The sequence below is a fragment of the Sarcophilus harrisii genome, chromosome 6 (assembly GCF_902635505.1).
Source record: "Sarcophilus harrisii chromosome 6, mSarHar1.11, whole genome shotgun sequence".
Lineage (NCBI taxonomy): Eukaryota > Metazoa > Chordata > Mammalia > Dasyuromorphia > Dasyuridae > Sarcophilus > Sarcophilus harrisii.
The window spans coordinates 119,625,498-119,638,845 of record NC_045431.1 but is presented as its reverse complement, the minus strand read 5'-3'; the positions used below and the strand labels follow the sequence as shown (position 1 = coordinate 119,638,845).

The following is a 13,348-nucleotide window of genomic DNA, read 5'->3' as shown; positions in this document are numbered from 1 at the left end:
TCAAAGTGTATTGTTGCAGAAAATTTTTGATCCAAGCCTGTGATTTCATCAGAGTATATTATACTCAAGGTATAATAACTCCCTCCCAATGTGGGCTAGAAAGTTGCCTGGAGCATTGAAAACTAAGTTCTTTGAAAGAGACTAGGCTTCTAAAAATGTGAAATATAAAATTAGTTATGAAATGACATCCCAAATCCCATATACCTTTGTGATTCTATATGCCATGTATTTGTATAGAATGTAAAAAATAAGCAATTTGGATGATAGGTGCAAATAGTACGGCATACGAAATGATCTGGAGCAATCACTCTGCCAAGATCTTTACCAGAAAATGACATATCTTGAAAAATATTCATTGTGCAACCTGTGAAGACAAAGAAGTCATTTACTATTCAGAATTCCACATAGTATGTTTCATGATAACAGAAAGAGACAGTCTTCTTCCCTTCCCTACCCTGAATCATCCAAACCCCAGCCTCTTTCCCAGACTCTGACCTCCATTTCTGCTGAAGGGAGCTCAGATTTCTGCATTCCACTTTGATTCTTCCCAGTGGTGGGTATCCAGTCCCCTCCAGGCTCTCCACCCTGAGCAGCAGACTCTGCTGCATCCTAAAGATTCATGGATCTTGACATTCATCCTGTACTTTTAAGACCTTTGGTCCTTCCCATCAACCCTGCTGATGTACCCTTCTGTATGTGTTTTCCTCTTCAATTAGAGGGTAAATTCTTTCAGAACAGCAACTGTCTTCTCTTTCTCTTTACATTCCCAGAACCCTAGCACAATACTTAGCACATCCTAAACGCTTAATAAATGCTTTTTAATTCATTAATTCATAACTAATAACATTAACATTGGATTGGATTCAGATCTGGATCTATTATTATTCAAAATAATAAAGTAAGTTAAGATATGTCAAGTGCTCCTTTGAAGCTCTATTCTCACAGGATCAGATACTTGGCTAGAAATAATGATACATATCTGGAATTCCAACTTCTGGGAAAGTTGAATCTGGCAGATCTCTTGACCTCAGAAATTCTGAGCTACAGTAGACTAGACAGATATGAATGTCCACATTAAGTTTGACATTGATTGAGTCCCTGAGCAAGGAAGCCTCCAGGTTGCACAAAGGAGCAAACTGATCCAGGTTGGCAGCAGAGAAGTTCCAAGGTTTTGTGCTAATCAGAAGTGAACTCAGGTCTTAAATAACGCCTGTATTTCTAGTTTGAGCAAGAGAAGAGATCTAGTTTTCAAAAAAAATCAGATCTAGAGTTAGAAAAGACTAAAGAGGCAATGAAGTCTAAGCCTCTCAGTTTACACATAAGGAAACTGAGAGGTAGACAAGTGAAATGACTTGCCCAATGTCCTACAATGACCACCTGTCCTATACTCAGTTGTCTTTTGTATTAGTTAATTAGATACTTGAGAATATGAACTATTATTTATGTTGAACTATTTTTCTACAGCTACTTATGATTCTTCACTGACTTCTTCCTTTAATATCTTATCATGATGTGAATATAGCCCACTTCTATTTCCATAAAAGCCAAGAACTGCCAATTTCTTTGTATTAACCTGAAAAGGCTTCAAGTCTGGGTCAGAATACTTAAATTCAGAGATTCAGATTATTAACAGAAAATTATGCATTAGATGATACATTTTTTAGGGACAGTAACCATTAAAAGTCTACTAAAGAAGCTATCCAATGTACATTGGTGGGAAAAATTACCCACAGTGATGAAGTCATAGATTTTTTAAAATATCATATAACTTATTAGGAACATATGTAATAAAATAAGATGCCAAGGTGGCATGTTGGATTGAGCACTGACTTGGAGTTAGAATCCTGTTTCAGACATTTACTATGTGATTCTGGGCAAGTTACTTAGCTTTTCTCTATGTTTATTTCTCCATCTGCAAAAAGGGACAATAATAACACCTATCTCTCAGAGTTCTTTGCCAGGAACAATTTACATAATATATGACATAAAGTGCTTATGTATTTCATAAAGGTTAATTATTATCTCCATAGTCCCTTATACCTGTAAAGTTCTGTGACTTTTAGGGCTTTATGATACTCAACAAAGAGAAGTATACAATAAATACCAAAGAGTTTATAGAGCCTGAAATAAGCAAATAAAGATTAGACAGGGAGAAAGTTCACTGATTATCACTTTTATTCAATTTACTTGTTAATTCCCTTTTTACCTATTTCTAGTTACCTTATAAATCCTAATAACTTATATGTAACTTACAATAGTAATGTGAGAGTTAAATCACTGATAATAATGATGTTTTCTCACAGAAAAAAAAAATACCAACTGATTGTGCATAGAGACTTAATGTCCATCAAATCCCCAAAAAGATATGTGGACAGCCTAATTTGAAAAGATTCTTTTTTTTTTTTTTTTTGTAATCCCAGTGCCTGACACATAATAGGCCTTTAGAATAAGGGCTTGCTTGCTGGTCAATTCAGCAAGTATTTATAAATGTCTTTTATGTTTAAGTCTTTTCAACAAACTCTATTAAGTACCTACTAGGCACTGTGCTTTATGTTAGGTGTGTTTGCATTACTGGCAGTGCAAACCATAGCAATGTTCCTGTGTCCACCTTCATGAAGCTTACAATTAAGGAAGGAACCTATAGCATAGGAATAATGAATTACTTAGAACACAGATTATGAAAAAAAAGGGATAAAGAGGCCAAAAGAGCTATAAATACAACAATAAGAAGGAGGTTTACTTCTGAATGCAAAAAAAAAAAAATCAGAGTTAGTCTGGGGCTATTCCAAGCACAGGGAAGGATAGAAGCAGATGAGAAAGCATAAAAGGAACAGGGATTGTCTAATCTGGCTGAAACCTAGGATTTCTACAGGAGAGTAATGGGAAATACAACTAGAAAGCTAATGTGGGACTATAGAATAATCTTTTAATATTAGCCTTGAGAGGTTTTGCTTTATTCTGTAGGCAGTATGGAGCTATTCAAAGTTTTAGAAGAGGAAAATGACATGGTAGGAGATTGATTCTTTTCCACCTCAAAGACTCTATCTTCTGGGTCCTAGCAAAATATTAATCTGCCAGCAATGTGCACATTGGATGTGCACACTGGATGAACTGGAGTGGGAGAGAGACTGGGAGGGGAAAGGAAGGGGAATTAAAGAGAAATTCTTGTATTAATTCATTTAAGAGTTTATAAAGATTGAACTAATATAGTGTGGTAGGAATGACAATGATGTGGGAGATTTTGTAGACCATAGAAATGACATTAGTCCCTAGACAAAGAAGAGAGAAGGCGACATTGGATGAGATTTGAAGCCTGTGTGACTTTGGGTATCAACTTCACAAACAAATACATGGAAATCTAGAAGTGTAGATCATTTTAGGGTAGTGAGATAATGAGTTCAGTTTGGAACATACTAAGTTTAAAGCACTAGCAGGATAAGACCTGGAAGAACCTAGGAGATAATTGAGCACATAGGTCTGAAAGTTAGAGAAAGGCCATGATTAAGATAAAGATTTAGGAAGTAGATTATAAAGGGAAAGAGTATATAATAAAAGAAGGCTAAAGACAGGAACTCAGGAGCCATCAACTTTTGTTTTATCTAGGAAGAAAAAGAACCAGTGAAAAAGACAGAAAGCCTTCCTAATTGCTTGATTTGATTAGCTTTTTAAAGTTCCTATCTTACTTGAGATTTCTGCATCATGTGATACCATTGACCACCTCAACTGTCTTGAGAAGCTCTTTCATCTTCTGGATCTCCTGATAAAGCCATACCTAAGAGATTTTTGTTGGAAGAGGCAGACCAACAATGTAGATGAAGATCAGTGGCTGCACTGAGGCTTTGAAGATTTTAGCAAAGAGGGATGCTAAAAGAAGTGAGGAAAGAAAGATGACTGAGTTAATTTTAGACACGTTGAGTTAAGGTTGTCTATAGGATTTCAAACTCAAATTATCCAAAAGGTTGTGGAAGATGTAAGTCTGGAAGTTAGAAGAAAAGTTAGGTGACATTGAATAAATAGATCTAAGAAATATCAGCATAAAAATAATTGAAGATATGGTGTTAATCAGATGACCAAGCAGAAGAGTAAAAATAGATAAAAGAAGAAAGCTCAGATTGAATACCTGGGGGAATACCCACAGTAAGTGGGCATGATCAGGATGAAAGTCCAGAGGAAACTTGAGAAGGATTACTTGGATGGGTAATAAGAGAATGAGGAAAGAGTAGCATCATGGAAATATAGAGAGGAGAGAGAATCCAGAAGGGAAGAGTGATCAGCAGTGTCAAAAGCTGCAAAGTCAGGAAAGATGAAGTCTGAGCAAAGGCCATTAGACTTGATAATTAAGAGAGTGTTAGTAACTCTGAAAAGAGTGCAGTTTCAGTTGAAGAATGATATCAGAATGAGGCACTGAAGTTAGTCCTAAGTGGATGATTATGTTGATCAATTATACAATTTGTCTAATTTAAGATAGAAAGTTGAAGAAGGAAGCCTGTAAGCATAATCATTAGTTAGCCCTTTAGATCATAGATTTTCAATGAATTTCAATCCTAACATGAATTAAAAGTCAGTCTAAAAGATTCTATTCTCTCATATCTCAATCAAAAATCTCCATTCAAATGGATATTTCAAGGACAATCCTAAAATCAGTTAATCAACAAGCATTTTAACCACCTACTATGTGCCAGACACTGAGTTGAAGGATATGAATACAAGGGCAAAAGATGAAGCAGAGAATGAGATGATAAATAAAGGATGCAGAAAGTCCCCTGACAAAACTAATTTATCTATTATCCTATCTGAAATCCTTGTCCTTTCTCAATTCCCAGTTACATATAAGGACTCAATGAAAACAATCCTGTGAAAGCACCAGAAGAGGAAAAGCCCTAAGAAATGCCCATCACTCTCACTCTCATGCTACATCTTAGGACTTTTGTTCCATATTGCTCTCTCTATATGTTCCAACATAACCTTCTAGACTTCCCCTTCTAAAACTATCTTTGGCCCTATGAATTTTAGACCTCAATCTGTTTCCCTCCTCATGATTTAATCTCTTCTTAAAAACAAATTAATAAACAAACAAACAGCCTGGCTCCCCAAGTTGAGTTGGCCTGTGTTTATGATCAATATCTAGTAATCAATCCTTCCTTCTGTCTACTACAGAAAATAGAGTATACTAAAGGAACTCTTCTTACTGACATCTGCTTCCTCAGATTCTATGACTGCCCCTTCCTCGTCCTAACATCAGCCCTAGTTAACCTCATGCATCCCAGATTCCTTTGAGGTACAGTATCAGTATCAATCCTTAAAAGAAACTATATGGTACAAAGGAATGAGGGTTGCATGAGGATTAGAGTTCAACTGTAGAGAGCCAGAAATCTGGAGAAGTATACTTGAAACAAGATGTTAACTCAGAGGAACTGATGAGACAATGGCTTTATATATATAATTAATACTCAGCAGGGTGATGTAATGGTTCTCTAGTTTACATATATACTTAATACTCAGAATGGTGATGTAATGGTTCTCTAAGTTCATATATACTCAGTATGCTGTAATGATGTAATTACAACAAGGTATATAAGAGCCAACAAGGATTGGAAGAGAGACATTCCATCTCCCACCATCCTGGTGGCTCTTCCTGACTCCTGCATTCCTCCACTAAGACCAAGGCCCATCTGAAGGTCCCCCAGAAAGCTAGCCTGGTCCCAGGTGAAGGAGACAGACTGTGAAGGAGATAATAACGACTTTGGACTTTATTCCTGACTATTCTTGTGGTGATTATTCTGCTGAAATCAAGACCCATTCAGAGGACCTCCAGAAAGCTATCCTGGTCCCAGGTGAAGGAGACGACTGTGGAGGAGATAATAAAGACTTTGGACTTTATTTCTGACTATTTTTGTGGTGATTATTCTGCTGAAATCAAGACCCATTCAGAGGACCTCCAGAAAGCTAGCCCAAATATTACATTCAACTACTGGCTTTGCTACTTAATTACTTGTGATCTTAGGTAAATTACTTTTATTTCTCTGGAACTCAGTTTTCTTGATTATAAAATAAGTGGATTCGACTAGATGATTTCTGAAGTCTCTTACAGATCTAAATCTAGCATAATACTGAAGACCTATTTCCATTTGTCAATAATATCAGAATTTGTAATAATCCGTCATCACTCACTGGGCATAGGAAGTTTTGACAGTGGGCAGGAAATTGTGAGAACATCCCAGGAGATTTTGTTTTCTACGCAAGAATTTGTATAGAATGGTAGATACATAATTACCTATATCAGAAAGTCCACAGGGCTTCAGAGAGAATCCTGACACCACACCATCCAACATCTTGATAGCGGTGGGGCTCCCTGACTGGCTGTGCTTCAGCAGACATGTATTTCTGAGCAAGAAGGAAAGAAAGCTCATTGATGCTGCTGCTTCACTTTTGTTCTTTACCTTCTGAATGCTGTCACAAATGAAGTAAACTGCATTCATCAGTGCAACTAATACTTCTACCTGTAACATAGTTTGATCCCCTCCCTTGATAAATCTCCATAGAAAATTATAGTAAGAACCATCATAGCAAGAAGATAATCATGGCAATAAAACCATGAGAGATAAAGCATTTGGAAACTATAACATGAGTAAAATGGTGGAAAGAACCAAGGAATAGATAAAATAGGAACAGGTTTGGATTCAGGTCTCACCGTTGCACACATAGTTGAATGACCATGTCCAAATTTGGACTGCTAAGTGACAGTTAAAACTATATGCACTGATACCATATTCATATTCTTTTAGCAATATTACCATGTCTGGAACATTGCCTTGACCAAAGCTTGTGCTTATCTTGGAAGAAAAGGGGAAAAATCATCTTTTGTATCTGAAAGGATCTTTAGCTGAGACTCAAGACCTTTGGATTTGAGTCTTGGCTGCAATATATAATAGATAAGAAGTCTTAGGAAACTGGCTTTACTCCGGTACAACTCAGTTTTTCCATCTGTCAAGTGGAATAATACATATTGCTATGAGAAACAACTGAGACAACAAAATATTTTGCAGTGATAAAGCAGAATGTAAACCCCTTGAAGGTTTGTTCTCCTTGGAGGACTTGTTCAGTATTTGTCTTTATTGTTGTTTTATTGTTTCCCAATTCCCCCTTCATGCTAGTCCCTTCTCCCTATATTGTCTATATCTTGTTTGTTCATAGTAGTTTGCATATTATTTTCCCCTTTGGGTTGTAAGCTTCTTGAGAACAGGGACAATATTCTTTAACTTTTATTTCTACAGCACTTAGCAATGCTTGTTAATTTGTCTTGTCTTGACTTAACCCTTTTGAATTTTCCATCCAGTATGGTATATCAAGCCCAAGCCCAATAACTATAACATAATTATAAAATGAACATTCCTTGGACACAAGGGAAACTGGAATGCTTTAAGTCTTAGCAATGAACATGCTTGACCATTTAGCTTGACCACAAGCTATAAAGTGTCCAAAGTTTCTTTCTATGCTATTGTCCATTTCACTGAACTATTCTGTCTCCCCTGGGACTTCTCATTGGGACTTAGCCCCATTCATAAAGATAACTGCTATTTCAAGAATACTAAGAATAAAAGTGAGATTGGAAAGCCTTTCATTTGCATTTTTAAAAAGAGTTAGTTGAGGCTTAAATTAGAATTCTTGGGTGGGGGGGGGGGTCTTTAAGGAAGATTTTTTGCTCACCGAAACTCTGGTCTGTGGAATGTCTGTGTGGCATATGTGTAAAATTGGCAAAGAGCGTGGTTTGTACATTGTTTTTTACATTCTTCAACAGTGTTCACCTTGGTTACATTTAAATTCACCCCTCTCATATCAAGTCCTTCATATGTTTCCTTGTTACAAGCTGTAGAAAGATAATAAACAGAACTAATATGATTTCTTAACTGGAATAATGTAACCCCCTTAAGTGATAGTTCTGAAAGAAGCATTTCATCTTTAACACACCATTAGAAAAAACGTCTTTTTTATTTTATTTTCAATTCATGGAATAAAACAAGAATTGCCTTAACACAGTGCAATAAAAAGATGATTACCCATGAAACTTCAAATCTACCATGTACAACTTGTTATTTCCTCCAAATATACAACAAAGTTATTATATACATTTCTTTTTTCCCTTTTTTTCTCTGTCTCCCCTAAAGATGGCTACTCTTAGACATAAATAGGTATATATAAACATATATATACACACAGAGAGATATACACATATACATTATATATATACACACGTAAAATTATTCTAATACATATATATACACACGCATAAGATTTTTCTAATACATCTATTTATCAAGTTTTCTCTAGCTGCAGATAGCATCATTTTTCATATGCCCTTTGTAGTTAATTTGTATATTTAAAACCTCCACATAATCTGGTTATATTTGAAATTTTCATTATTAATCGCGTGACTCTAAGTTGATCAACTTCCTCATCTCTAAAATGGGGGAAGCAGTTATGTTATAGAGCTATCAGAATCAAGAAGTTCTAGGGTTAAGACCAAGGTCTAAAACTAGATGCCTGATCTATGGTTAAGACACCTCTTCATCTCATCCCACTGGTTTTGGATGCCTAAAACAATATCTCAAACATAGTCAGTTCTCAACTAATATTTAGAAATTGACTATATATCATTATATCAGTAGTCCCCACAGAGAATTCCCAAAGGATCTTCTGCTATTGATAGGAAGTAGAAGAAAAGAAATCCAAACAACATGTGGTGTTTTACCCACTGGAAGAGTTTTCCTCATAGAATACCTCCTTTTCCTTTCCTTTGTAGAGTTGGGAGCTACAGGTAAAGAATATTAGGTATTGAACTCCTTTTTCCCCTTTCGTATTGTCAGAGCTTTGCACAGTGCCTGGAAATTAGTGAGTAGGTAACAAATATTTCTTGTCTGAATTAATATTACAGGTAATATTATTTTTTGACATGTTGATTTTTCTTTTTTTTAAATTCTTTATTATAAAGAATGGCAGAAGGTAGAGAGGAAATTAGACAACCTTATAACAAATAATATCACAAAGTCTATTCAAAAGAAAAACAAAAGAAAAAAGTCTCTTCCACAAATGGAGAGAGAGACAGACAGAGAGAGATAAAGACAGAGACAGATAGAGGTCGGGGCAGGGGGAGGGGTGTCAAAGAAAAAGAAAAGCAAGGAAAAGTATTTTGTGACTTAGTTACACCAACTGAAACTTAAGAAAACCACAACTTACCACAATTTTGATAAATACATTGTTTTAAAGAATGCCCAGAAATTGCATTTGTCCTCGTCATTCTTGAAAGAGTTCCAGTAGGACTGTCTTTTAAGTAGCAACCAAACCTGTGGGAAAAGAGGGTATCACTTAATGAATGGATAAGTATGTAAACAAATATTTTATAATTATATAAATTATTATATCTATATATAGACATTTAAAATTACTAACTCATCTATACTAATATATTTTTAGAAATTTATTTTATTTTTAATTTATATTATTTAAAACAAGGATTTTCACAACAAAATATAATTTTAAAATGTATAAAATAGCTATAAAGAACAATAATACATTCTAAATATTGTTTTTTTCTTTACATTCTTTGCATTTAGACCAATAATTGACACTTAGAAAGTACTTGATGAATAAATGTCAATCAATTAATTCTATAATTGTACATTTGTTTGTATGCTGTGTCCTTCATTAGATTGTAAGTTCCTTGAGGGCATGGACAGTTTGTTGCCTCATTTTGTATTTTCAGCACTTAACATTGTGTCTGTTACATAGTATGTACTTAATAAATGTTTATTGATTAGTTGAATGATTAATTAGTGGCATAATACAAATTGCTATCTAAGATGGGGAAAACATAAAATCTTTCCTGACTGAGAGGATGGAAAAAGACCTTAACTAACTTGCTTCAAAGCTTTCAATTATATATAATTTTATCACTTTGGACTTTCTACCCATACAGACTATAACCCATCTGGGAAAAGGGGGGGAAAGAGCTTAATTAGAGTCTAAAATTCTAGGTGGGAAAATCAGAGGTTAATGAGATAAATTTGACCATCCAATATAAAATTTGAGTAGCCAACAAGAATAGCAAAAGCTAATTGTGAAAATTTGAATCTTATATGTGCTTCTAGTCAGGAAAAAAAAAAAAAAAGCATTACCTTGTGGCCAGTTGACAAATGATAGGTCATCTCTGAGCTTAAAAGGCACAGTTCCCAAACTCCAAACACACATTTTAGCCCTGCACTAATACTCAAATTGTTTCCACATTCCAAGGATCTACAAGAACTTGCAGCTCATTGGCATAGGCTTCAAAAACCTAGAGTCATCTCAAAGCCATAATGAGTCATCTGAATAGCACTTGAGTGGGGGAACTCCTATTATTCTTCCCCATTTAATTACTTGTTTATAAGTTATTAAACATATAAATTAGGACTGGGATTAAAACTAAGACTTCACTGGTATAAGAAGCTTCTTCTAGCCATGCAAGCTCACTCCTTTTTTGCAATGTATATGTAGTTTTCCAGAACTACTTAAAGGACTTGTTCAGAATCATGCAACTGGAATGTATCAAAAGCCATTCTTAAACCCAGGTATTTCTGACTCTGAAATCAATTTTCTGTCCATAACACTGTGCTGCTTTTCTTATGAATTTTTCAGTTATTGTCAAGAATTCATCCACTAAAGTCATAGGCTGAGATTTCATAATGGCATGGAGATAATCTGAGCACTCAAGGGCTTTTTCTCATTGAAGGATGATTACTTCTTCTGTACCTCTTCCCAGCATTTGACATCATTGAGCACCCCCTTCTTCTATATATTCTCTATTCTCTAAATTTTTTGTGACATTATTCTCTTCTTATCTTCCCACTTCTTTGCCTTTGCTGAATCTTCCTCCAACGTCATGCCTAGTAACCATGGGTAGTCTAAATCCTATGTCCTCTTCTCTTCTCCTTTTATTTTATTCTGCTTAGTAATCTCTCATCTGTCCTTATGGGTTCTTTATCAGTTCTATGTAGATGATTCTCATATGTGTATATCCAGCCTCATCTTTCTCCTGAGCACCAGCACAAATTATTTTTGAGCATCTTGAGCTGGTTTTCCTGTAGACATCTCAAGCTCAACATGTTCAAAACATCTCACCAAATCCTCATTTCTTCTCTACTTCCCTATTCCTATTAAAGATATCACTATTCTCCCATTATTCCAGAATGATTCTCAACAACTCATTCACACTCACCAGCACTCCACCATCATTCACAAGATCTAGTTCAACATTTTCTCATTTCAATCTTCACAATATATCTCATATAAGTCTCCTTCTTTGGACTCACATTGCTGCCACATTCACCTCTTTTTCCTAGACTGCTACAAAAGCCTGGTTGATTCCTCTGTCTCACACAAGATTACTTTTTTACTCAACAAATTCCAGGGGCACCCTATTATCTCCAAAGATCAAATCTAAAATCCTTTGTTTGGCAAGTAATATCTTTATCAACCTATATCCTCTTTACTCTTTCAGTCTCCTTACACTTTATTCCCACAAACTCTACAATCCAGAAACACTGGTTTTTATGCTGTTCCATGATTCCTTCTTTCTCATCTTTGTGTCCTTTTTTTTTTTTTAACTGAATTTTCATCATCCCTCGAATGATTTCCTTTTTGGATTTTCTGGTTTTTCCTTCGAGACTCAGTTTATATTTTTCTTTTTCTAAGGTGTACCATCCCTTTTTAGGTACCACCCACATATAAAATTCTAGTGCCTTTCTTTCAGGATTACCTTCCATTTACACTACATATACTATGTATGTAAAATTTTGAACATCCCCTTCCCTATTACAATGTGAGGTCCTAATAGGTGGGACCATTTTTGTTTATTTATTTGTTTTGCCTTTCTTTGAATCTCCAGGGCTTAAGGTAGTACCTGACATTAGTTCGGATATGACCAAACTTTGAGAAGATAAGCAATCAATAAGCCTTTATTAAATGTCTACCTGGTGCTAGATACTTGGTACAAAAGGTCAAAAAATGAAAAATCCCCAGAAGCCATCTGGCTAACTTCCTCATTCGACAGATGAGGATATTGAGGCACAGAGACATAAAGTGATTTGTCCATGGCCAGGTGGCTAGTAAATGTTTGAAGCAGGAACAGAATGGAGGTCTTCCTGTTTCTGAGTCCAGCATTCTGTCCACTGAGCCTGTTCTGGGCACTCTGTTGAGAGCTCAGTCAATATGATCTAATTCCTGCCCTCAAACATTTACAGCCTAGTTAGGAGTGGGGGTGAGGGAGAAGGCAAAAGTGAACTACCTGTCATATGCAAAAATGATGCTACTCTATTCCTGGTGATGGGACATCTATTTTGAGTTTTTGTTCAATAGTTACAATAGGTTTCAATGAAACAAACATCTGTATTCCATTTTACCATTATATAATCTTATATATTGCTTGTAATCCACCTAGTTAAGATTGAAAAATATTTATGAAATGGATGATCAGAGATTAAGATACAATCTGAAGCTGAGACCAAATCACATTCAGAGCTAACAGAAATGAATATGGACACCCTATGACCTTGCATCAGTCTTTTTTTCATGTTGGGCTCTCTCTTTTGTCATCTATAAATGAAGGAGTTCCCTTAGATTCTCTACCCCAGCTCTAAATTCTAAGACCTTGGCCTCTTTCAATCTAACTGGCTCAGGTACCTTGGAACAGAGGAAAGGGCTTTGGATCTCCAGTCATTAATATTTAGCTCAAATACCATCTCTAATACCCCCTTCCCTTGTAACTTCAACTAAGACATTTAGGTTCAGAGTTGTAGATCAGGAAGGAAAGTTAGAAGTTCCTTCCCTTTTTGTAGATAAGGAAACTCAGACAGACAAAGGTTAAGTGACTTGCCTAGATCACACAGCTAGTACTTGTCTGGAGTAAGATTTGAACTCGAGTCTCAAGACCACCACTCTATCACTGAATTATTTATCTTAACTTCCCTGGGACTCAGTTTCCTGATATATAAAATGAGGTTTTATGATCTTATCTCTTAAGGTGTACAAAATACTTACAATTATTGTTATTATGATATATTATTATGTGAGAACTGGGGCATGGGGGAGGAAACAATTTCTCTGATAATAAATTCCAAGCCTTTACCTTTTGTTTTCATCATTAATGGAGTTTGCAGGTAGAAAACTAAACAGTATACACCTGGGGTGGAAGGTGCACACTTTCTGGCAGTGCTCAGCAGTTGGGGTGTATACCGCATCCACATCTCCTCCTTTAAAGAAGGTGTTTTCATAAAACCAAGTCACACAATCTGTAATAGAATCAGAGGAGAATGTT

At 35.6% G+C, this 13,348-nt stretch overlaps 1 protein-coding gene across 2 annotated transcripts in view; it reads right to left on the bottom strand.

Annotated features, from left to right (window-relative positions):
- Window positions 1-13,348, bottom strand: part of KLKB1 (kallikrein B1) — a 28,822-nt gene that overhangs the window by 10,572 nt on the left and 4,902 nt on the right. For both annotated transcript variants that reach the window (XM_031941863.1, XM_031941862.1), the window contains exons 3-7: window positions 13,160-13,322; window positions 9,235-9,341; window positions 7,708-7,867; window positions 6,275-6,384; window positions 205-364 (exon numbers count right to left, since the gene is read on the bottom strand). In XM_031941863.1, coding sequence (XP_031797723.1) covers window positions 205-364; window positions 6,275-6,384; window positions 7,708-7,867; window positions 9,235-9,341; window positions 13,160-13,322 — 700 coding nt within the window. The remainder of the gene's footprint in view (window positions 1-204; window positions 365-6,274; window positions 6,385-7,707; window positions 7,868-9,234; window positions 9,342-13,159; window positions 13,323-13,348) is intronic.